Source organism: Podarcis erhardii (genome assembly GCF_964252035.2).
Source record: "Podarcis erhardii genome assembly, chromosome: 9".
Taxonomy (NCBI): domain Eukaryota; kingdom Metazoa; phylum Chordata; class Lepidosauria; order Squamata; family Lacertidae; genus Podarcis; species Podarcis erhardii.
This window is the reverse complement of record NC_138512.1, coordinates 1,183,997-1,210,018: the sequence shown is the minus strand read 5'-3', so window position 1 is coordinate 1,210,018 and position 26,022 is coordinate 1,183,997. Positions and strand designations below refer to the sequence as shown.

The window sequence follows — 26,022 nt, the reverse complement described above, 5'->3', positions numbered from 1 at the left end:
GACCCCCGCCAGGGACCAGCTGCTGTTTTACTTGAGTTTATAACTTTATTCCAACAAGACTCCCGCCCTGGGTCTCTGACAAGCTCTGCATGGGCCTGCAAACCTGTATTGCTCAGACCAGCATTCCGCAGGCCAACAGACATTTTCAGGGAATCCACTTGGAAGGGTCTGATATGCCAGCAGATTTCATCCAGTTATGTTAAAAGGAAGGAGGAAGTTATAGCCATTTTTAGCTTCCACACTGTAGTGAATGGGGAAGAAACACTCCTAGAATAATTTCTCATAGTGAATTATGTGAACCAAGAGTGCTTGGTTTGCACTGAATGTACAACCCTCTTGCTCTTCACTCAGAATTGGAGTTACCCTTCTTCCAGATCTTTGCTGCCTTTCTTTTTTTAAAGTGTGGTGTGGAAAATTGTAGTGATTGTTAATTACTGAATGCGATGCCTGCATACTCCATGAGCTAGTTAGAGACCAAAGATTTCCAATGCGCAGCCTGGTCCATTGCTGCCAGCGCTCTGGAGAAGAACGACACGTCTGATCAGCTCTTGCCTGAGACTCCCTGAATCAAAGTTTCCCTTGCACAAGACCCCCACAAGGTAGCCTGTGGTAAATGGTAGAAATTTGTTTAACAGGCGCACCATGCGATGGGTCCACTGTATTTAAATGGGGGCAGTGAGCGGGGGGAGTCCATTCTCTACTGGAAGGGCAGCTGGGTCCAAATCCAGTTAAAGAAAGACCTAAGGTTTAAAGATAAAGAAGGGGGAGCCAGGGGGCCATCAAGAGTGAGCCCCTGGCAACACTCAGGTGGCACACGGGTCACAGTTTCCCCCACTTAAATCACAGCGATTATTTCTAAATTTGCATCCAGACATAAACATTAGCACATGCAAACTGCATGCAAAACAGCATCCTCCTCTGCCCTCTTTCCCAGCAAAGCATAAGCAGACACCCCACTTGGCTAAATCCCACAAGCTCCGCTCTGTTTCACTTGCTTTTCCTGAAGAACTAGACTCTGTGTGATGACAACAGAAATAAATAAATAAAAATATAATGTCAGCAATGATAATGATGAAGGGAGAATTCACATTGGGCTGCATGACAGTAAAAAGCAATCACAGGAAAGTGCCGACATTTAATTTAAACCAGAGCAAGTCATGGCAGCCAAACCTGACTGCTTCCCTCACGTGACTTGAGTCTCCCAAGCGACAGCAGGCAGCCCGGGAACCGAGAGATGGGAGGAGGCAGATGCCGGCCTCAAGAGCCCGCCTGGGCTGCCCGGCGTTCGCTTCCTCCTGCCATTGGCAGAGAAGGGACTTGAGCTGCAGGTGTTCTGTTTTTGAAGCATCTCCCTGGGGAGCTGTTACTGCTGCAGCTCACATGCCACTTAGCAAAGAACGCATCCAGTAGCCTTCCTGCGGAGAAAGGCCATTACTCTAGAGCAGAGCCAGTAACATCAGCTCTGGAGGTGGGGGCTGGAACTGATGGCCCCCTGGATGTTGCCAGACTCCCACTAGTCCAAGCCAACATGGCCAGGGAGGATGGCAGTTTTCATTCAGCAATCTCTAGAAAGGCAAAGCTTAGCAGGCACTGACCGAGATAATTTATTTTTATTGTTTATTTTATTTATTAAATTCCTATCGGGATGCGGGTGATGCTGTGGTCTAAACCACTGAGCCTAGGACTTGCCAATCAGAAGGTTGCAGTTCAAATCCCCGCGACTGGGTGAGCTCCTGTTGTTCAGTCCCAGCTCCTGCACACCTAGCAGTTCAAAAGCACGTCAAAGTGCAAATAGATAAATAGGTACCACTCTGGTGGAAAGGTAAACGCCGTTTCCATGCGCTGCTCTGGCTCGCCAGAAGCGGCTTAGTCATGCTGGCCACATGACCCAGAAGCTGTCTGCGGACAAACGGCAGCTCCCTCAGCCTATAGAGTGAGATGAGCGTGCAACCCCAGAGTCGTTTGCGACTGGACCTAATGGTCGGGGGGGGGGGTACCTTTACCTTTATACTGTCCTTCATCCCAAGATCACAGGGCGGTTTAAAATATAAAACCACAAAAAGACGTACCGTAATTACACATAAAAACAATTTCCACCCCCAGTTTAAAAGTCCACAGATTATTTAATTGGCCAAAGGCCTAGGAGAAGAGGAAGATTTTCACCTGGAGCATAAATATATGTAACAAAGGCGCCAGGTGAGCTTCCCTGGGGGGGGGGGAGCGTCCCACAAGCTCATGAGGCCAGGCCCACCTCTCCCCCCCCCAATGCCATGTGTTTTGTGAAGCCTGTTGGTTGCCCTCTCATTCCTTATCCAAAGTCGAAACAGATCCTTTTATTCCTCTGTGACCATGCAAGAGGTTTAATCCTGGCATGTTCGTGGTGCCTCGAGCTGAGGGCAAAGGTTGGCACTTTTTGATGCTCTGTTCTCATTTTCATTTTTTTAAAAAAAATAATATTTATTAACATTTTAAAGACTGCAAAAGAAAGACAAAGAATTAAACAAAACAAAACCAATATAATACAAAAACAAAAACACCACACAACACCAACCCCCAAACATTAAATTAACAAAACCAAACAAACACAATTTAAAACACATCTAATAAGTTCAGTATCTTAACTTTCATTTACTTGTTTCAACGACCTCCTCACACCTCCCTTTTTGTATTCCACTTTAATTAACTGTTTCAGCAATTCCTTTCCCTCTTCCTCTGTTTTCTGTCCTGTAATTTATCTTAACATATTCTAACCTTATTTTCCCCTTTAATATATAATTGTCTTAACATATTTTAACTTTATTTTCCCTTTAATACTCTAATAATCTATTTGTACTTAATTCCTTGTAACATTTCTACTAAAGCCATATAGCTCCTTTCCAACATTTTTCTAACACTCATTAATTTTACAATATTTTTATAAATAGTCTTTAAACTTTTTCCAATCTTCTTCCACCGACTCTTCTCCCTGGTTCCGGATTCTGCCAGTCATATCCGCCAATTCCCTATAGTCCATCAACCTGGTGATCTTCTGTCCGATGCTCTTAACTCTTTTCCAAGTCCCTTCTGCGAGTCTTCTTGATATTTATACATGAACTTTACTTTGTCTTCCACTAATCTTATTTTCATTTTCCTTCCTTTGAGGCTAAAGAGTAGATCTCGGGGAAACTCCCACCTAAAGATGATTTTATTCCTTCTCGACAGGGCAACCAAATCTCCGTAGTTAAATCTAAGATCCGAAAGGTATTTCAGGACGTCTTTCAAAATTTCCACTCTTGACTGTTGTTCTTCTAAGTTCCTCTGGTATTTCCAACAGTCTCTTATTTTGTTCCTCTCTTTTCCCCCTCCTCTTCCAAGTCCAAGAGCCCTCACAGTTTTAATCTCTTCTTGACCCAAGTCCCGGTCCCAAAGGTCATCAAATTCCTGTGTAAGGAAATCTATCAAACTTTCCTTCTCCAGTTCAGGTAGGGCTCTGATCCTCGAAATCTGATTTTCTTTAAATTCAGTCATAGCAGGCATCAACTTTTGGTCATCAAATTGCATCTGTAAGGCTGGGACTCTCTCTCTCTCCAACTGTGTTACTTTAGGTTCAACGGCAATAACTTTCTCCCTAGCCTTCCCCGCAGTTTGCCATGTCAAAGTAGATTCCTGTGTCAGTTTCTGAATAGTTTCTATATTGGTGTTCACTTTTTGTCCCAAATTGTCAATTTTGGTAGTTACCACATCCACCTTCTTGTGAAGCTGTTCCAGTGAGTCACTTATCTTACATAATACAACCACGAAGGCCTCTTCTGTCAACATTCTTAACCAATTCAAGGTCCCCAGAATCTCACAGGTTTTTATCTTGCAGCTGGAAATTCCCCCAGCTCAACTCTTGTGACAGTTTCAAAAGCTTCCTCTAGAGGGAAACATTTCCTCTAGAGGGAAACAGTTTCTATTTGTATTAGTCCTTTTAAACTCAATTCAAACAATAAAGTTAGTTTCAATTTTCTGTTACTTTTACTCCTTTTTAAATGCAGACGGAGACCATGGAAACAATGTATTCCTCTTATTTAACTAACTGTCAGTGAACGTTCTAATCACGGTCAGTCCTGTTGGCAGCCCGTTTCCAGGATCAGAGCAGTGGTATATTAACTCTGTTCGCTCTCTCCTGCAGGTATACTCAGTCCAAAACTTTCCCCCCTCTTCTCCTGCCACCAAGGGGGGTTTAGTATTTTTTACTGATGGAAATTTAGACCTTTACAATAGGCTTTCCGAGACTTCAGCTTGCATCCTCATTGCTTCAATCTATTTACAAAAGGGGAAGGTGGACTTCCTGTTTTAGACCTCCCCGTTTCGGCACCAAATTAAGACGTTTAAAAATCCAATTCTCCGCTCTACTCACGGGTAGTTGCTTTAAGATCAAATTGTCCACAGGAAAAAGTCAGCGCTCTCCGGCAACAGCTATGCGGCTTCGCTCCGTGGAAGAAGCAGTCAATTCGAAGCACCGCGCCGCTCACCCCACGTCGCTCCGGATCCCCGAAACCGGGTTTCTCTGCGAGTAGGGGAGGCGCAAAAGGTGCCAGCCGAATCCCACGTTCACAGGCTTCACCCGCCTGTGATTTCTAGTGGGTCTCCGCCTTCGCCGTGGCGGCCAGACCCGGATTCCTACGAAGCAAATTCCTCCCGATCAGAGGAATTCCGCCATTACCGGAGGCGCTAACCCGGAAGTCTCCTGATGCTCTGTTCTCATTTTCAGTTTAGCATACCCTCCAACATTTCTCCAATAAAAATAGGGACATCCTATTCCATCATCATAATTTTACTATTTATACCCCACTCATCTGACTGTGTCGCCCTAACATATATTAAAAACATAATAAAAGACTGAACTTTTTTAAAACAAACAAACAAACAAACAAACCCTATACAGGGCTGCCTTTAGATGGCTCAGGGGTCAGATAACTCCATACCCTCCAACATTTCTGTGATGAAAATAGGGACATCCTAAGGAAAAGCAGGACATTCCAGGATCAAATAAGATATCAGGATGGCTTCTATAAATCTGGGACATCCCTGGGAAATAGGTACACCGGGAGGGTCTGGTTTAGTCCAGTCTCAGGTTAGAGATCAACATCCTTCCATGGAAGATTAAACACAGGACCTTCTAAATGATCGTCTTTCCCTTGAAATTCAAGCAGCACACAAGCAAAAGCCTCACCTGCGCTACAGATGACAAAACTTCACAATGCCCACCCCCCAGTAGATTTCTGGGAGCTCTTGTCGCATCCCAGGGCAAAGTTCGCTCCCAGGAGCATCTACTTCTGGGTTAGTGGAGCTCGTTACCCAAAGCGTTCGTAAGGAGGACAGTACGCAACCCGAGGTTCCACTGTATAGTGTAAATGGCCAAAGTCAAGCAATTAATACTCCCTTTGCTAGAATGGGAAGATGCCGCCTTCTAATTCAATGTTCTTCAACCTGGTGCCTCCCAAATGCTTTCTACTGCAGCTCTCATCAGCTCCAGCTCCAGGGATGATGAGGAGTCACCATCCAACAGCACTGACAGTGTGGTGTAAGGGTTACAGGGCTGGAGCCATAAAACTCACTGAGTGACCTTGAGACAATCAGAGCCCAGCCTACCTCACAGGGCTGCTGCAAGAATAAAATGGGGAGGGGGAGAGCCAAGGGGCTCCTTGGGCAAAAGGTGAGATAGAGATTTAAAAACATACAATGTAAGTGAACAAATCAGGGGGGCCACCAGTTCCCCATTCATGCTGTGGGTCCACATATTTCACATCTGTTAGGGTTGCCAGGAAAACCCAGACATGGCATCTTTGGGAGGGCCAACATGCCCAATTGGGCAGATTTTTACATTTTAAAGGAAATGTCTGGATTTTGGGGTGGGGGTGGGGGCTTGGGCTCAGGCAGCTCAGCCCTCCCCAGCACCTCTTTCCCCGGCTTGGGCTGGCAGTGACTTGGACTGTCCTCTTTTTAGCATTGCAAGATATGGCAGCCCACCTGCCATCCATGCTCTTCAGCTGGAGAATGGACCTAGGAACCTTATATCTATATTAATAGAATTGTAGGGTTAGAACCAAAGGGTGCTCATCAATGGTTCCTCTTCATCCTGAAGAAGAGTGACTAGTGGGGTGCCACAGGGTTCTGTCTTGGGCCCGGTCTTATTCAACATCTTTATCAACGACTTGGATGATGGACTCAAGGGCATCCTGATCAAATTTGCAGATGACACCAAACTGGGAGAGGTGGCTAACACCCCAGAGGACAGGATCACACTTCAAAACGACCTTGACAGATTAGAGAACTGGGCCGAAACAAACAAGATGAATTTTAACAGGGAGAAATGTAAAGTATTGCACTTGGGCAAAAAAAATGAGAGGCACAAATACAAGATGGGTGACACCTGGCTTGAGAGCAGTACATGTGAAAAGGATCTAGGAGTCTTGGTTGACCACAAACTTGACATGAGCCAACAGGGTGACGCGACAGCTAAAAAAGCCAATGCAATTCTGGGCTGCATCAATAGGAGTATAGCATCTAGATCAAGGGAAGTAATAGTGCCACTGTATTCTGCTCTGGTCAGACCTCACCTGGAGTACTGTGTCCAGTTCTGGGCACCACAGTTCAAGAAGGACACTGACAAACTGGAACGTGTCCAGAGGAGGGCAACCAAAATGGTCAAAGGCCTGGAAACGATGCCTTATGAGGAACGGCTAAGGGAGCTTGGTATGTTTAGCCTGGAGAAGAGGAGGTTAAGGGGTGATATGATAGCCATGTTCAAATATATAAAAGGATGTCACATAGAGGAGGGAGAAAGGTTGTTTTCTGCTGCTCCAGAGAAGTGGACACGGAGCAATGGATCCAAACTACAAGAAAGAAGATTCCACCTAAACATTAGGAAGAACTTCCTGACAGTAAGAGCTGTTCGACAGTGGAATTTGCTGCCAAGGAGTGTGGTGGAGTCTCCTTCTTTGGAGGTCTTTAAGCAGAGGCTTGACAACCATATGTCAGGAGTGCTCTGATGGTGTTTCCTGCTTGGCAGGGGGTTGGACTCGATGGCCCTTGTGGTCTCTTTCAACTCTATGATTCTATGATTCTATGATTCTAGAACTCCAGGGTCATCTAGTCCAACCCCCGCAATACAGGAATCACAACTAAAGAATCCCTGACAGATGGCCATCTAACCTTGAAAACCTTGAAAACCATGAAAAAGAGCCCCACAAGCAGAAAAGTAGCACAGCAGGATAAGGACTGTACTGGGCCTTTTTTCCCCCCATTATTGGTTTGTTTTTGTTTTTATCTTAAATACATTTTTATTATGTGTTTTGTGTTCTGCCATACACAATCCTGGATCTGGCCTTTTATCTGAAGCCACCAGGGAAACTGAGCAGGAAAATCAGGCAGCGTGATTGGTAGTGGAAAATACAGAGAGGATCGGGGAGGAAAGAAAAGAGACCTCTTTTGCAAATATCTCTTGCAAATGTGGCCAAATGTCTTGAAACGCAAATTTACAATGCCCAGGAGTACAAAGGAATATTTATAACTTCTGGCCAGATATTTCCACTGGGTTATTGCAGCATGGGGATCTCAAACATTCAGGCTGAACTTCTATACTCACTTGCCTAACCCTAACCCTAACCCTAACCTTTGAAGGGGACTCGGAAACTACAACTAATCCAGCTAGACTGGTGACTGGGGGCGGCCGCCGAGACCATATAACACCGGTCTTGAAAGACCTACATTGGCTCCCAGTACATTTCCGAGCACAATTCAAAGTGTTGGTGCTGACCTTTAAAGCCCTAAACGGCCTCAGTCCAGTATACCTGAAGGAGCGTCTCCACCCCCATCGTTCTGCCCGGACGCTGAGGTCCAGCGCCGAGGGCCTTCTGGCGGTTCCCTCATTGCGAGAAGCACAGCTACAGGGAACCAGGCAGAGGGCCTTCTCGGTAGTGGCGCCCGCCCTGTGGAACGCCCTTCCAGCAGATGTCAAAGCGATAAACAACTACCTGACATTCAGAAGACATCTTAAGGCAGCCCTGTTCAGGGAAGTTTTTAACATGTGATATTTTACTGTATTTTTGGTTTCTATGGAAGCCGCCCAGAGTGGCTGGGGAGGCCCAGCCAGATGGGCGGGGTATAAATAATAAATTATTATTATTATTATTATTAGTCCTATTAAGCTCAATGCAGCTTACTTCTGAGTAGTCGTGCATAAGATGGCACTGCTGTATTTTGTTATTGGGAAACCTTGAGATGGGTGGCCTCAGCATGAGAGCAGAAATTTGCCTGTTTCTAAAGGGTGGGAAGGAACCTGACCCAGACATTGCTGTGATTGAGAGATGAGAGGGAGGGGAGGCCTTCTCAGAGAAAGCCAGAACCACCGGTGTTGCCTGTGGGACATTGGGAAAGAGGCAGAAACACGGGGGGGGGGGGGGCAGAAGAGAGTCAATAGGCAACTGTCTGGCAAAAGAGCTGGTTTGATCATAAAGGCGATGGGTTCGAAAGATATAGCTTTTTCCGTAGTGGTGGCCAGATCATGGCATTCCCTTCCAGATGAGCCAATTAATATAGATTATAGAAATCTCTCCTGTCAGCTTTTGAAGTATGATCTGCAATTTTAAACTTGCAATACTCTTGCTGTGGTTTTCTTTTTCATTTTGAACTGCTGCACATTAATACTGTTACACAGTTAATGTATTAATATTGTCATTTTAACTGCCTATTTGCAGCTACCCAATTGTTGCTTTTATTTTTGCCACTATTTTCACCAGACGTTGCTTCAAGTGGTTGTGCTTGGTTTATTTATTTAGTTTTAAGGAAGCAGGATATAAACACAGTATTTAAAGTGAAATGAACAAAATGCAAGTGAACAGACTGGGCGCCTTTGAAGAGCTGCCTCCATGAGGTTCAGGGTGTAGATGGGAAAGAACAAAAGCAGAGCCTGGCTATAGGATCAGCCCAAGGGTCCATCTAGTCCAGCATCTGGTTCTCACCATTGCCCAGAAAATGCATATGGTGATGCCCAAAATGCACAAGGGCACACTGCCCAGCACCTTGCATGGAGAGGCAGGCTGCCTCGGATGCTGGAGGGAGGAAGAGAAGCTTCTTGAAGTGTCAGCTGAGTGGAGGATGCAAAGAGCCTCTTCCCAGAGGGCTGTCCCTGAGTGACCCAAAGAGAATTAATTTGTCGCCTGCGCAAAAGAGGTGAAAGTTGTGCTCTCGTTTTCTCCCCATCCTTCCTGTGTCGGCCAGTTGGCTAAAGATACAATTTATGCCCCTCCACACACCCCTGTCAGTGATGGATGGCACTCCAGACTTCCTGCTAGTGCTAAAGAGAGGATGGCGGCCTTTGTGGCATTTATTAGCATTTATTCAATTCCCTGGGTCAAGAAGACAATTAATGCTCACCTGCCTCGGACACGTCCACTGCTCTGCCATCCATCTTTAGAGAGCCAGGTCCTCTTTGCTAGCCAGCAGAGGCCAATGCTCAGGCTTCTCCAGGCACACATGGACTCCAGCAGCCTCTTCTCACAGTGCCCCCCCCCCCACGCCTCAAGGGGAAGCCCCCAAGCGGCAACCAAAGAACATGAAAAGAGCCTACTGGATCAGGCCAATGGCCAAGCTAGACCAGCACCCTCTTCTCCCTGTAGCCTCCAGGGGAATCTCACAAGCAGGATTCGCGTGCAAGAGCCAAACTGAGCAGAGTAAGCGCAAATCCATGAGGAAAGCTTTCAAAGTGGGATGAATCATCCATGGAAGAAACACAGCCTTGTGGGGTAGGGCTAGAGCTGCTGCTTTGAATGCAGGAGGTCCAGGGTCCAAACCCCCAGCATCTCCAGGGAGGGCTGGGTGGCTGGCTGTGTCACCTGGCCTAGGTGGACAAGCAGATTGGCTCAGTCCAAGGCAGCTTCCTGCATTCCTATGGGAGAAAGGATTTTTTTTAAAGAAAAGAAAAAAGGGGTTGGGGTGGGGGAGAAAGCCAAGAGGGAAGGAGGGAAATGACAAAAGTGCAAATCAGAAACTTGCTTGGGAGGTTGTTCATTCTGGCTGCCACATGCTTGCATGCACAAGCTCTTGCTGGCCATGGGGTCTCTGCAAGCAAAAGGAGCAGGCTGCTTCTTTACCTGCAGCTGAGAAATCGCTCTCCTTCCCTTCCCACTGTCTGCTCCAATCCCCCCTCCCTCCTTCCCTTCAAAACGGAGGGAGAAAAATCAGCACAAAATAAAATTGAGGTCACAGCCTTTTGTCACATTTATTATCTCTATCTATCTATCTATCTATCTATCTATCTATCTTTATCTATCATCTATCTATATCTATCTATCGATCATCTATCTATCTATCTATCTATCTATCTATCTATCTATCTATCTATCATCTATCATCTCTCTCTCTCTCTCTCTCTCTCTCTCTCTGTATATATCTCTCTCTCTCTGTATCTCTCTCTCTCTATATATATATCTATCTATCATTATCTATCTATCTATCTATCTATCTATCTATCTATCTATCTATCATCTATCTATCTATCTATCATCTATCTATCTATCTATCTATCTATCTATCTATCTATCTATCATCTATCTATCATCTATCTATCTCTCCCCCTCCCTCTCGCTGGGTGGGTTAAACACTTACCCCCCCCCCAAATCTGCCCTCCCGCCTCCTCACAATTCCTTTCAACTCCCAGTTGGTTTTATTGGCAATTTTCCACCAGCAATAGCATTCATTCTCTCTCTCTCTCTCTCTCTCTCTCTCTCTCTCTCTCTCTCTCTGGCATTGGCTGTGCTGCAAAACAAATATCTCTTGGTTGGTCCCTGTTGCATCCCTGGGCTCATCAGATAAGTGATGGAGCTGCTGAATCGACAGATTTGGATCCCTTCAAACATGCAGTGAAGTACACACTGGCATTCCCTCCGCCCCCCTCCTTCAGTTCAGGCTGAAACTGGAGACCAGTGTCCTTGTCCTTCTGCGCTGCCAGCTCAGGCTGCAGAAGAGGCGCCTGGTCTGGCTCATGCCAGCAGGTGCAGCCAGCCTGGGGAGGAGGGCATGCTGGATCAGGCCAGGGGCCCATCAAGGCCAGCATCCTGTTCTCACAGTGGCTGACCAGATGCTTGTGGGAAACCAGCAAGTGCTCTTCCCCTCCTCCTGTGGTTTTCTGAAACTGCTATGCAGAAGCATTGCTTCCTCCAACTGTGAAGGAAGAACAGAGCCATCCTGGCTCCTAACCATCGAAAGCCCTCTCCTCCTCTGTGAATTTGTCTAGTCCTCTTTTAAAGCCATCCACATTGGTGGCCATCACTGCCTCCTGTGGCAGTGAGTTCCATAGACTAACTATGCTCTGTGTGAAGAAGTATTTTCTATTATCTGTCCTGAACCTTCCAGCAGTCACCTTCATTGGGTGTCCCCATGTTGTTGTTGTTGTTGGGGGGGGGGAACTCTTCTCTGTACACTTTTTCCACACATAATTTTACACACTTCTATTGTGTCACTCATATTTTCAGCAAACCAAAAAGCCTGAGACACTGCAACCTTTCCTCCCCAGGGAGCCTCCTCCATTCCTTGTGGTTTCTCTTTCTCTCTTGGTTTTCTTGTGATATTGGAGCTCAGAGTTGCCCCACGGCAGCTGCATTGCTCCTCTTCCACGGAGAGACAGTTTGCCTCTGAATTACAAGCCAAGAGGATCTGCTTTAATTCTGCTGCAGCCCTCCTTTCACCCAAAGTGCAGGGAAAAGTGTGTGTGTGTGTGTGTGTGTGTGCAGGAATGGGGTGAGGAGCAACCCTGGGGGAGAGGAGCGACCATCACACTCTGTCCACTGTCATCTCCGTGGAAGATGAGACCACAGCCCCCCCAAAGTCGGCTGATGGGGTGAGTTTATGGCAGAGGTGAGGTTTGAACCAGATCCTTTTTGCTTTGGAGTTCAGTCTGCCATGGGCATAGCCAGGACTGAGGGGGTGGGCAGAACTGAGCTACCTGCAACACAATTGGTCAGCTGGTTAAGCATTTTTATTTCTTTCCCTGGTTTTTTTTTGGGGGGGGCAGCTGCCCTCTGGCCCCCTCTTGGCTACACCCATGCACTCTGCTACTCCAACTCTCTCTTGTAAATATAACATTTAATAGAATAGCTCTGCTCTTTCAAAGTAGAGGGTTTACCAATTGTGCCAAACGCAAGCTGCTAACCAGATCATCCTGAGCCGTTGCAAGCAGATCTTACAAGGCCTCTTTAGAGGGATTATAATTTACAAAAGTAAAAGAAAGCTAGATGTGTACTTTTCAGCCTTTAAGCTTGGCACTATGGAACCCGCTAGTTTTTACACAGAATAAAATGCAGATGAATATGGGGATGAAAAAATAGGAGCCCTGTTTTAAGTTGGTTGTGCTCACATTGTGGGTCAAGGAGTGAGCTATGGGGTGGCAGAACACCTGCTTTGGGTGCAGAAGGTCCCAGGTTCAATCCCCAGCATCTCTGGGTATGACTGGGAGAGACTTCCTGCCTGAAACCACACAGAGCCGCTGCCAGTCAGTGTGGACAGTATGGAGCTAGATGGACACAATGGTCTGATTCAATATAAGGCAGCTTCCTATATTCTTACCTACTAAGACAGCAGTCCTAACCTAATCTAAACTTGGAATAAGTCCCATTAAATTCCATGCAGCTTACTTCTGAGTAAGTAGATGTTGGTTAGGTTAGCAGCTTTAAGGCTCATTCACACTAGAAAGTATGGGGGGGAGGGGTGTCCAAGCAGCTTTCCGGTTGACCAGCACTTTCTAGGTTTGACCTGTTTCCCCCTTGCTTCACTCCTTTCCAGGGAAAGCCCCCTCTTTAACTTTAAACTGGAACAAACAACAACCCACCAATTGAAAATACAAGATAGAATGGGAGCCCAGGGTATTTTGCCCTGTGAAGGGCAAGTGGTGCCCCTCCTCCCTGGCACCAGGCATGCCTGGCACCCGCCTTCTCTGGCACCCACAGGCTTCCCTCCCTGTGTCCCCTCCCCCCTGAGCCAAGTGTGTTTGCCCCAGCCCATGGAACAGGCTATGGTGTGTGTTGGGCTGAGGCTTGTTTAGTGCCCACAACAGTTTCTCTGATTTGCAGATATGCCCATGGAGCTGTCTGCAAAAGTTGGCAGTCCCTGAGAATCCCATACAATTGGGAGAAGTCTCCCACATCAACACCCGTGAGGGATGATATTCTCTGCCGTGCCCTGAGGGAGAAGCTGAGCAGAGGGTGCTTAGGGGGTGGAAGGAGACTGCTGCCTCCCTCTGACAAAGGATGGGGCTGGTCCTGGAAATGAATCATAGAATCATAGAGTTGGAAGAGACCACAAGGGCCATTGAGTCCAACCCCCTGCCAAGCAGGAAACACCATCAGAGCACTCCTGACATATGGTTGTCAAGCCTCTGCTTAAAGACCTCCAAAGAAGGAGACTCCACCACACTCCTTGGCAGCAAATTCCACTGTCGAACAGCTCTCACTGTCAGGAAGTTCTTCCTAATGTTTAGGTGGAATCTTCTTTCTTGTAGTTTGGATGAATGGATGGATGAATACAGAACAGCAGAGCAGAAAGGGAACCAATGAAAGCCCAGTAAAATGTAAGAAATGGGGATAAAGAAGTGGCCTAATCCTGTGGCATTGTCATGCTGAAAACACAGCAGCAAATACCAATTCTATTCCCTGGGTTGATTTCCACCTGAAGCATGACACGAATGTGCAATTTCTGCTCATGTGCCCATCTGAATTCCCAGAATTCTCTACACACACCTGTCGTTCAGGTACAGGCAGTCCCCCCTGGGGGTCCCATGCTTGGTTGCAAGCCCTCTTCAGGTGTTCTGAAATTCAGCTTGCAAAGAGAGAGAGCAGGGCCACGAACACCAGCCCTGCCCCCAAAGACCATATCTGGATCCTTCATGGGAAGGACTGGAAGGCAACTCAGCTGAATTCACTTTGTCTCCCTGCCATGATTGGGAACACTTGCCTAACTGGGGTTCCTGCACATTCAGCGGAACCTCCCTTTAGACCTTCCTACTTAATACTGGGAGGTTGGGGATGAAGCCATACTGTGGGACGCTTGGTGTGTGTGGGACGCTTGGTGTTGAATTCAGGATTTAATTCCTCCTCCACTCTGTTTGTCTCTCCCTTTCCTCCTGGGCCAATTTATGGGATCTATTTTTAATGTGAGCCCTTGAAAGGACACAGACCAATTTAACTGCTCCTAGTCACCCCAAGACCCGAGATGGAGTGGAATGCAAAATGAGCCCATTAAGAGCACTGAGTAAGTCAAGATAAAGGGGTGGGATGGGGGGGGACATTATTATTATTATTATTATTTGAATTTATATACCGCCCTATACGCAGGGATCTCAGGGCGATTCACAGAATAAAATCAAAATATAAAAGCACAAAAACATAATAAAAATAAAAACAACAACCCAATAGCTCCCCCCCCCATAAACATATTTTAAAAGGGCATAGGATGTAAATCAGATCAACCAAAGGCCTGGTTAAAAAGGAATATTTTTGCCTGGTGCTTAAAAGTGTATAATGACAGAACCAGGCAAACTTCCCTGGAGAGAGCATTTGACAGATGGGGAGCCACTGCAGAGAAGGCCCCGTTCTCGTGTTGCCACCCTCCAGACCTCTCGAGGAGGCGGCACACGAAGAAGGGCCTCAGAAGATGATCTCAGGGTTTGTGTAGGTTCATATGGAAAGATGCAGTCCTTGAGGTATTGTGGTCCTGAGCCGTTTAAGGCTTTATAGGTCAAAGCCAGCACTTCAGGGACAGAAGGCAGAGGGGCAGGCAAAAATGGCAGCTGCCAAAAAAGAAATGGAAAGAGGAAATGAAGGATGGGTTGATGGAGACAGAACAAAAATGTTTGAAGAATAAGAGCCTCTTGAAGATGGAGAAGAGAAAAACGAAAGACATCCTTGGTCCATCATGGCCAGGATTGTCACCATCAAGCGTGGGAAACTAAGGAAAATTCCCCCTCCAAAGCAAGCATAGGCACTGGGAAGATTTTCTGTTTTGTTTGCTTTTCTGCTTTTACATGTTTTCATATTGCTGTTTTATTGGTTTTTACATTGCATTTTTGCTCCAATGATATACTGCGTTGTCGTTTTCTCAGACTGTACACTGCTTAAGAGATTTTATTTTATTTTTTACTATTAACTTGCTTGTAAATACCTTTATAAAAATATATAAATAAAGCTGGCAGTGTCCTTTGAAGGAGGGAGCAGAAGACAGAAGGAAATGTGGATTTGCAGAAATGGGGAGCTGAAGAAACCGTAGCCTGGGGTCAGGAGGCAGCCAGCAGCAGTTACTGTCTGCTGCTCACAGAGGGAGAGTGGGCAGAGCACAGGGTGGAGCACGAAGGATCCGTGCGGTTCAGTCAGGATTCTATGACGCCCTTGGCTGTGGTTTCTGCTGCCGCTGCTGCAGCCTTTGCAGTCTGGCCGCCCCATGGACACGGTGAGAGCCAGGAAGTGACCATGGCTGAAATGGACATATTGATCCAAGCTAAGCTATCAGCTCTTTGGCTGCAAGCTCTTAGCTCCGTTTTCTTGTGGCATTTGCATTCAGAATTGAGAGCAATTTTTGGCCATGGGCTTCCCAGCAGCTGGAAACCGAACGCAATGCAATCCTCCACTCTGACAGCACTTTGGGAAGCCCATAGTTCAGCAACAGAGTGTCTGCTTAGCATGCAGAAGGGTCCAGTGCCAGCCCTTGGTATCTCTGGGGAGGACTGGGAATGTCCCCCTGCCCAAATCTCTGGAGAGCCCCTTAGAGACAGAACTACTTACATTAAAACAACAACACCTGCTGCTATTGGGCACTCGTGAGTTGGTGGGGAAGGGCAGGCTGCACATCAAAACCAATCCACCCACCCTGCCCTCCCTCCAAGGAGAGAGGATGGTCCAGGCCCTTTATCCTCACAAGAGGCCTGCAAAGTAGGCTAAGCCGAGAATGAGCGACAATGCAGTAAGACTGCATTGCTAGACTGCACTGTCCCTGGTTATTATGAGCTGAACTTAAGACTTTAGCTTGCTCTTGTGGCTACTTTCATTTTCTTATGCAATTGTGTGTGAAGCAGTTGATCAAGAAACAGCGGCTTCTTCTGAGCCTATGAAAATAAGTAACCCTATGTTATATATATTTTTAAAGGTTCTTTTTTAACTGTGGGGATAAGAAAAAACAGGTATGTCACCCTATGGTAAAATTACTTGTAGTGATCAGAGGGCCATCAAAGGCTGTTAGCCAGGAAGCCTCTGCTCTGCCTCCCCCAGTGGAGGCAGCCATGCTTCAGAATGGGACAGGGGTTGCTCTTGGGCTCGTGTCCTCCTTGTGTTGTGGCATCGGACTGGCCATGGCAAGATCAATGCTGAACTAGGTGGGCCATTGGCCTGATCCTGCAGGTTCTTCTGACATTCCATTTTTAAAGCCATCCAAGTTGGTGGCCATCACTGCTTCTTGTCCCTTGCCGCTGCATATTGTGGTGATCCAGACCATGCTTGGGACAATGTGCCTTATTTCGGATCACCACTCTCTCTTAGGCACAGGACATCCCATGATCCTGGCAGATTCCCTGCCAGGTAATTTTCTGCCTCCATGACCCAGTGGACAGATGCTCCTGGCCTTCCACAAATCCCACTCATTGAATAGAAAAAGCTCCCCACTCTCCATATAGTTTATCTTCCATTCTCATGGTTGATGGCGCTTTTTTGCCCTCCACTTTGAGGTGTTTCTTTGTCCTAGTCCCCCCGCCCCCCCCATATCCTATATTCTAGGGGAAAATGTGATCATTTTCCTCTGCTTGGCTGTACCCATAACTAACAAGGCGTGACCATGCAATACACAAGATCTGCTTTCCGATAGCTCTCTGCATACTTGTCCAGAGCTCTGCTTCTGTTAGACAGTGTGGCTGTTCATGGGCATCCAACCACGGAAATCACCCAAGAGGCAGGATCCCATAACTGGAGGAGAATTTGAACGTATGCTCCAACAAGCCCTTTTTAAAGCATCCTAGTCCTGTCCGAGCAATCATTGGCTCACAGTTGTGTCCCTGCCCCCTTTTAAAAAAAGCCTTTTGAGGAGATGCAATCTTTAAAAGTTGTTAGCATGAGTCATTTAGCATTGCCCTTCTCCCTTCTAACTCCCCAGGGTCTCTGAAAGGTCATTGTTTCAGCCAAGGTCACCAACCATTTTAGGCCTGATCTGGGCCTGATTGTCCTGCCCCCCAACACCCCTCCCACCATGAGCTGCAGGAAGGGGGGAATTTGGTTGCACCAATGGGACACACACCCTCCAGCATCCTTAGAAAACTCATTAACCCTGGCTTTGGTAGATTTACGGAAAGAAAAACACACACCAACAAATAAATTTTAGAAAGGGGCAAGATTTTTTTAAAAAATTGAAACTCCTTGTGCTCCGCTCCACTTCCCCTTTCTTCCCAACGGCACCCCTGCCCTCTGCCTGCCCCCCAGAGCTAGTGTGTCCTGTGGGGCTGGGCTATGGCAGCCTCTCCTCCTCCTTGCCTGTTCCCCAGCAGCAGCTGCGCAAGGGAGGAGGCCAGCAGCAGCAGCTGCCATGGAGAGGCAACAGGAGCTCCCTCACAGCTGCCACTGCCACCATTCGGGACAAGCGGCAGCTCTTCCTCCTCCCTACGTTTGGCAGCGACACTGGTGGGAGAAAGAGGGATGTTTCAGGATCAAATGAGAAGCTTGGGTGGCTTTTGTGATTCTGGGACTGTCTTTTGAAAACTGAGGCATTTGGGGGCGCATTGGAAGATGGCCGACAATACCATCTCTCCAACCCACACGGGGTAATTAAGAGGCTGTTATGGGAGTAGGCAGCCTCCCTTGTTGCCCCAAGGAAATGGGGAACACTGCCCTTGCCTGCTGTGCCCATAAATCACCCCCTAATTCAAAAGAAGGGGGTGAGGCCCTAGGCAGAATGCCCCCGTGTGGACCTCGGCTCCCCTGGACACTGTCTCTGATCGCGCACTAGTTGCAGCAATTTGGAATAATTAATTACAAAAGAAGCAAATGCACATATTTCAAGTGAAGAAGGGGAGTGAAGTCTGCTAATTTAAGTGACCTCTGCGAAAGAAGACGATGGGTTGGAGAAACAGGAATATTTTACGATGAAGATACACCCAAGGCTGGGTATGTTGACAACGGGACTGAATGGGGAGGGGGGAACCTTTTTACTTTCCTTCTATGTGATTTACAAGAACCCCTCCTCATTAGAATCGTCGGTTGAACTGACCCAAGCAGGATGATTAAGGTCTGTGTGGAGATAAACTTTAACCAAAAGTATGCTTTATGGAGATTGAGAAGCAATAAGAGCTTTTGGGAACAGCGCAGCAATTAATTCGGAGTCGCCATCTTGCCAAAAGGATTTATAGCCGGGAGGAAGAACGGACTTGTTTTTAGACTGCATTCCTAGTGAATCTCCTCAGAGGTTTTGAGAAAGGAGGCAAATTGGTGAAGATTAATGACGCTAAGACTGTTTTGATGTATGGAAGTGATGTTATATGGAAAACGTCTGGATATGGCTACTGGATAAAAATAATAATATCCACGCAGGATTACAAACTGTTCTAACCAGCTTGCGGACATTATCAGAGGTCACAAAGAGAAAGGAAAAATATATGAAAACAACAACAAGAGATGTGGAAAAACAATAAGAAAGGACTGGATAGTACTGTGAACATCATAAGGTTAGATTTGTGGACATTAAAACAGCAGTAAGAAGCAAGAAGTTGATTGGATCCCCTTCGGAATTTGAAATATGGGTATCCCCAACAAAAATTTAAAATTCGGCTGTGTAATTTGGAATTTATGTAATTTGGTTTGATTTGATGTGATTGGTCGGTTAATAAAAAAATATTCTTGAAAATTGGGGCATTTGGTGGGTGTGCGCTCAGTCAACACTCAGCTACCATGGAACCAGACCACTTGCCCACACAGAGCCGTCTCCTAAGCGGCACTTGAACTTGGCGATCTGTTCCCAAAGCCATCTCCCAGGCAGCGGGTGGGAAGGAAGAGTCAGGGATGCCGGTTCTCTCTGGGTCTGCCCTCCAGCAAAGCCAAGTGGCACTTAGCAATGAAGAAAAGAAAAAAGAACAGCATCCTGGTTCTTATAAACCAATCCAGTCTTTCAGACAGGAAGATATCGTGACCCTGGGATGTCACAGACCACAGACTTATGATGGAAAGATCACTGCACAGTACTAATGCATCTCATAGCCAAGGCGGGGGGAGGAGGTTTGTGTGTGGAATTATGGTTCAGGAGACTGGAATTTGTCTCCATTCGTGTTGCTGTATCTCCAATGCCACATGGATTTCCGCAATCTATGTTTCTGGCAAATGTGGCACAAAGCTTCTAAAATCCTATCACTTTTTACCAGACCATCAAAAGCTTCATCTAGGACCTTCATTCTTACTTAAGATAATTTGTCTTCAGCTGAAGCAGTTGAAGACAAAGCAAGGGGATGCAGTGACATCCTTTGCTGGGTGTACCCCTTTGCTCTTTGTCCCCTGCTCCTGGGCTTGGCCACTGGGGGCCACAGGATGCTGCACCATTGGGGGTGGGGAAACTCAGGCCCAGGGCCCAAGGCAGCCCTCCAGGCCCCCTTCTCTGACCCACCCCTACACCCACCCCTCACCCTAGGTCACATCCTTTGCTGGTCCTGCTTCACACCCCGAGTATTTTTGTCTACAATGATAAAATTAATATTTGTTGTGGCACCTGCTTTTGCCTCCACTACACTGGCGTGTGGCCCTTGGAAGCCTGTCCAGAAGGGAGTGTGGCCCTCAGGCTGCACATTTCCCCCACCCCCGCTTGACAGTCTGCAAAGGCACCTGCGTGGGCAATGAATGAGATATTGCATCCATCAACATCCATGAAACACCAATTAATTTTCGTTCCACTAAGGCAACTTTCCATGATAAGGACCGCCCCCCTCTCCTGCACTGCCTTAGAAACCGACATACGAGCTCTTCACTACACATATCCTTAAACCCAGGCTATGGGTGCAGCAGCAGAATGTTTAGGCATTATTTTTCTTCCTGCAAGATTACAAAGCAAAAAATAAAAAATGTGTATATTGTCAACATTAATATATTTATAATTCAGCCTCACATTTTACCTATTACAGTAATCTTCCCCCCCCCCCAAAAAAACACCACATGAACTAATCCACAATTCACATCAGTGACAAATTGTTAATACATATAACATTTTTAATAGCAATTGTTAATTGGACACCACAAACATAAATGGGGCTCACTAGACAAGTGGATATCTCTCAGAATGCCCATTCTGGATTTAACTTTTTCAGTCAACTTATCAGCTGTGACAGAAAGTTGTGTAACATGTTCTAGGTAACTTTCTGGCTAGATGAATGCCATTTTTTTTCCTGGTGAGCACCTATGGCTGAAGCATATGCAGATGAGGCACAAATTCAACTGGTGATGCTTATTTTGTCACTGTGTCTCTGAAATGGGGAGGTTCCAGCAGTTTGACTTCCAAATTCTGCCTGCTATCAAGCTGTCAACGGTACAGAAACCCTGCCATTAAAAAGTTGTAACTCTGGGTGGGAGCTGGTTTATCAATAAGAACAAAACCAGAGTTGCTATAATACATTTAACTATGTTTAATGGTTTTGTGAATGCAATTTCCAAGCCTCTTGGCATACCTGACTGCAGTGTCAGAACAAAATCTACCACAGAGATATCAAAATTTGCAAAAGTAGGGGGTCCATGGCTTGGCTTTTGAAAAACAAGAGGTCTGCAACACTTAGGTGATTGGGAACCACAGCTCTAGAGGACCACAGATTCCCCACCCGACCTAACGTTTTAAGATGCAGCTCTCTTTATTGTGGCATTTCAACATCCTAGAGTAGACTGCACTTCTTGTATTCCACAGCCATTGGTCCACCCACCTCTGATGCACCAATTCAGATAGCCATGCTGGCTTGCTGTGACCCTTTCTTCAAGGTACTTAGCTTTTGTTCACATGCCTGCATTATTTCTATCCCCCCCCCACTCCATTTTAGGCCTCCTCTTTCCATTCGGCTTTCCCTCTCCATTTTCTTTCTCCATTTCTTCCCTCTTGCTTCAGCACAACATTGCTCATCTCCATTTCACTGCATCTTCCTTTCCCTTCCTCTATCAAATCACTAACCCACGGCACCCCATGCAAGAGCAGGTGCAGCCACCTCCTGACAGGCAGACTCCCTCCCTGCCATGCAGGACAGCGGCCAGGAAGTCCCGCGCCAGGAAGCCATGGAGCAAAGGCGAGAGAGAGGTCAGTCGGTGGGGTGTGTGAGATGAGCGCTTGCCTGGATGGAGGGATGTGAGGATGAAGACACTGCCCCATGGAGGAGGTGTTGCTGCCATTGCTGCTGCTGACCTAGATCATGCTCTTCTGAAGTTTACTATACAGCGAAAAGGAGCAGCCAAGCATACTAGGACTCAATTTCTTGACTTTAAGAAAGCCGACTTCATAAAACTTAGGGAAGTGCTGGGTGAGATCCCATGGACAGTAATACTAAAAGGAAAGGGAGTTCATGATGGCTGGGAGTTTGTTAAGAGGGAGATAGTAAAAGCACAACTTCAGGCAATACCAATGAGACGGAAACATGGAAGGTGCCTAAAGAAGCCAGGGTGGCTATCTAAAGAACTTTTAACTGAGTTAAGATTAAAAAAGGATGTGTACAAAAAATGGAAAAGGGGGGAAACCACCAAAGAGGAATTCAAACAAATAGCCAGCACGTGTAGACACAAAGTCAGAAAAGCTAAAGCACAGAATGAACTCAGGCTTGCTAGAGAGGTTAAAAGCAACAAAAAAGGCTTTTATGGGTATGTTCGTAGCAAAAGGAAGAACAAAGAAACTGGGGTCACTCAGAGGAGAAGATGGTGAAATGCAAACAGGGGACACAGAAAGGGCTGAACTCCTCAATGCCTTCTTTGCCTCAGTCTTCTCCGATAAAGAAAACAATGCCCGACCTGAAGAATTTGGAGCAAATGACTCAGCAGAGGAAACACAGCCCAGAATAACTAAGGAGATAGTACAAGAATACTTGGCTAGTTTAGATGTATTCAAGTCTCCAGGGCCAGATGAACTGCATCCAAGAGTATTAAAAGAACTGGCAGATGTGATCTCAGAACCACTGGCAGTCATCTTTGAGAATTCCTGGAGAACAGGCGAAGTCCCGGCAGACTGGAGGAGGGCAAATGTTGTCCCTATTTTCAAAAAGGGGAAAAGAGAGGACCCAAATAATTACCGCCCAGTCAGTCTGACATCAATACCAGGGAAGATTCTGGAGCAGATCATTAAGCAAACAGTTTGTGAGCACCTAGAAAGGAATGCTGTGATCACCAATAGTCAGCATGAAAAATAAGTCATGTCAGACTAACCTGATCTTGTTTTTTGACAGAATTACAAGCCTGGTAAATGAAGGGAACGCAGTGGATGTAGCCTACCTTGATTTCAGCAAGGCATTTGACAAGGTGCCCCATGATATTCTTGTAAAGAAGCTGGTAAAATGCGGTCTTGACTATGCTACCACTCAGTGGATTTGTAACTGGCTGACTGACCGAACCCAAAGGGTGCTCATCAATGGTTCCTCTTCATCCTGGAGAAGAGTGACTAGTGGGGTGCCACAGGGTTCTGTCTTGGGCCCGGTCTTATTCAACATCTTTATCAACGACTTGGATGATGGACTCAAGGGCATCCTGATCAAATTTGCAGATGACACCAAACTGGGAGGGGTGGCTAACACCCCAGAGGACAGGATCACACTTCAAAACGACCTTGACAGATTAGAGAACTGGGCCGAAACAAACAAGATGAATTTTAACAGGGAGAAATGTAAAGTATTGCACTTGGGCAAAACAAATGAGAGGCACAAATACAAGATGGGTGACACCTGGCTTGAGAGCAGTACATGTGAAAAGGATCTAGGAGTCTTGGTTGACCACAAACTTGACATGAGCCAACAGTGTGACGCGGCAGCTAAAAAAGCCAATGCAATTCTGGGCTGCATCAATAGGAGTATAGCATCTAGATCAAGGGAAGTAATAGTGCCACTGTATTCTGCTCTGGTCAGACCTCACCTGGAGTACTGTGTCCAGTTCTGGGCACCACAGTTCAAGAAAGACACTGACAAACTGGAACGTGTCCAGAGGAGGGCAACCAAAATGGTCAAAGGCCTGGAAACGATGCCTTATGAGGAACGGCGAAGGGAGCTGGGCATGTTTAGCCTGGAGAAGAGGAGGTTAAGGGGTGATATGATAGCCATGTTCAAATATATAAAAGGATGTCACATAGAGGAGGGAGAAAAGTTGTTTTCTGCTGCTCCAGAGAAGCGGACACGGAGCAATGGTTCCAAACTACAAGAAAAAAGATTCCACCTAAACATTAGGAAGAACTTCCTGACAGTAAGAGCTGTTCGACAGTGGAATTTGCTGCCAAGGAGTGTGGTGGAGTCTCCTTCTTTGGAGGTCTTTAAGCAGAGGCTTGACGACCATATGTCAGGAGTGCTCTGATGGTGTTTCCTGCTTGGCAGGGGGTTGGACTCGATGGCCCTTGTGGTCTCTTCCAACTCTATGATTCTATGATTCTATGATTCTATGAGATCCACATCTGCTGCCTCCAACAGCCTCATGGACCTGGTTGTGGGCTTCTCATCACGGGCATCTGACCGGCCACTCTGAAAACAGGGTGCAGGACTAGAGAGGGGCCTTTGGCCTGAGTCACCTGGGCTCTTACGTTTTTATGAAGCTGACATAGATCTCTAAATCTTTCAGGTGCCACCTCGCTCTTTGCTGGCACTCTCCAAACTCCTGACAGGAGCAGCAACAAATCCCTGTCAGATGGTAGTGAAATGAAAGTGTAAAATGAAAGGTAGTAAGTGAAATGTGAGTGCATGTGAGTGTCTGAGGGCCCTGCTCCTTCCTGCCACTCACCATCTGGCCTGGGGCGGGGCCTGAAGCCTCATAAAGGACTGCTGGACTCTGCTGCCCAGGAGGACTCTCCTGTATGTGAGTGTCTGAGGGCCCTGCTCCTTCCTGCCACTCACCATCTGGTCTGGGGCGGGGCCTGACGGGCCTCACTGGAACAGTTGCTGTTACTGCCGGAGGGGTGCAGAGTGCTTTTAAAATGTTTTAAAATTTTTATTTTGAATTTTTTGTATGTGGGGGGGGGTGCGGTGGATGTTTATTGGGCCTGGGAATTTGTTTGATTTTATGTTTTTGTAATTTTTGTAATTTCTATTGTTTTTTGTTTATATTGTCTTATTTGTGTTTTTTTTTTTGTTTGTTTGTTTCTTAAAGGGGTTATTTTGTTCTTAAGGGGAGGGGTCAGGGCTGCCGGGGAATGGGCCCCAGCCCATAAAATGGCTGGGATATGCTTCACAGGGGGGAATGCACTGGGACAACCGATCTCAGTGATCACGGGTAGGAGGAGGAGTTACGCTAAGACCAGACCATGTCATTACAGAGGAGGCAGGTTTAGTCGTTGTCTGAGGACTATCCCTGCCTCTGGGTCTGGTCCTGACCGGATGAATACTAGAATCAGCAAGGGATACCCACATGACCTGAAAGTGTTGCTGTGCAATGCCAGGTCAATGATTCATAAGACCACTGCCATCCATGACTTGATCATGGATGGAGGACTTGATCTGGCATGTGTAACAGAGACTTGGTTGGATGAAGCAGATGGGCCTGTCCTTGCCGCTGCTTGTCCACCAGGTTTCTCTTACGCACAGCAACCCAGGTCATGTGGGCGGGGAGGGGGGGTTGCAGTGATTTTTAGGAAGTCATTAGTTTGCACCAGGCGTCCTATTGGGAAGACCCAGTTTTCTGAGTGCATGTTCTGGAAGTTGGGCAATAGGGGCAGTACAGGATTCCTTTTGGTGTACCGACCTCCCCGCTGCACCAAGGATTCCCTGCCCGAGCTGCTTCAGGTCGTGGCGGATGTTCTCCTGGAGACACCTAGCTTGGTCGTCCTAGGGGATTTTAACATCCATGCCGACACGACCTTACAAGGGGCCGCTCGGGACTTCGTGGAAAGCATGGCCTCCATGGGGCTGTCCCTGAATAAGTCTGGCCCAACCCATAGCCGCGGACATGCCTTGGACCTGGTGTTTACCTCTACGGATGTTGGTGATCTGACACTAAGTAAAAGCGAAACGAAAGAAGTGCCATGGTCAGATCACTTCCTGGTGCAACTGGACTTCTCCGCGACCCATCCCCTCTGCAGGGAGGTGGGACCGATTCGGATGGTCCGCCCCCACCACTTAATGGATCCAAATGGTTTCCAGAGAGTGGTTGGGGATGCTTTATCCCATGTTGATGGCCTTTCAGCCGATTCCCTGGTGGCCCGCTGGAATGTGGAGTTAACCAGGGCTATTGACTGTCTGGCTCCGAAGCGCCCTCTCCGATTGCATGAAGCCCGGAGAGCCCCGTGGTTTTCCACGGATCTGAGGGCAATGAAACAATCGTTGAGACGGCTAGAGCGCCGGTGGCGGATAACTCATTCTGAATCTGACCGGACACGGGTTAGAGCTCAACGTCGAGCCTACCAAGTGGCGATAGCGACGGCGAAGAAGACTTTCTTCACCGCCTCTATTGCATCTGCAGAAAACAGCAGCAGGAGACTCTTTCAGGTGGTTCGCAATTTAGCGGAACCACCTGTAACATCGGGGCCCAGTACGGGCCACATGTTCTCCTGCAATGATTTTGCAAATTTTTTTGCAGATAAAATCGCTCAGATTCGGGAAGAAGTAGACTCCACCGTGGGAGCAGGGCCGGGGCGGGAGAGTGCTAGAGTCCTGTCTGGTCAAGTTGTGTGGGATCAATTTCAATCTGTTACCTCCGAGGATGTGGACAGGCTGCTTGGACGAGTGAAGCCAACCACCTGTCTCCTGGATCCTTGCCCATCCTGGCTTATAAAAGCTAGCCGGGAAGGACTGGGCGATGGGCTTCGTGGGGTGGTGAATGCTTCCCTCCGTGAGGGAGCCTT

At 47.0% G+C, this 26,022-nt stretch overlaps 1 protein-coding gene across 4 annotated transcripts in view; it reads right to left on the bottom strand.

Moving 5' to 3' along the window:
- Positions 1 to 26,022, bottom strand: part of LINGO1 (leucine rich repeat and Ig domain containing 1) — a 96,526-nt gene that overhangs the window by 57,840 nt on the left and 12,664 nt on the right. The window contains exon 1 of one of the 4 annotated variants that reach the window (XM_081876291.1): positions 9,403 to 9,530. The exons of the other annotated variants lie outside the window; for them this stretch is intronic. Coding sequence (XP_081732417.1) covers positions 9,403 to 9,432 — 30 coding nt within the window. The 5' untranslated portion in view covers positions 9,433 to 9,530. Of the gene's footprint in view, positions 1 to 9,402; positions 9,531 to 26,022 lie in introns of those variants that run through there. 4 annotated transcript variants of the gene reach the window in all.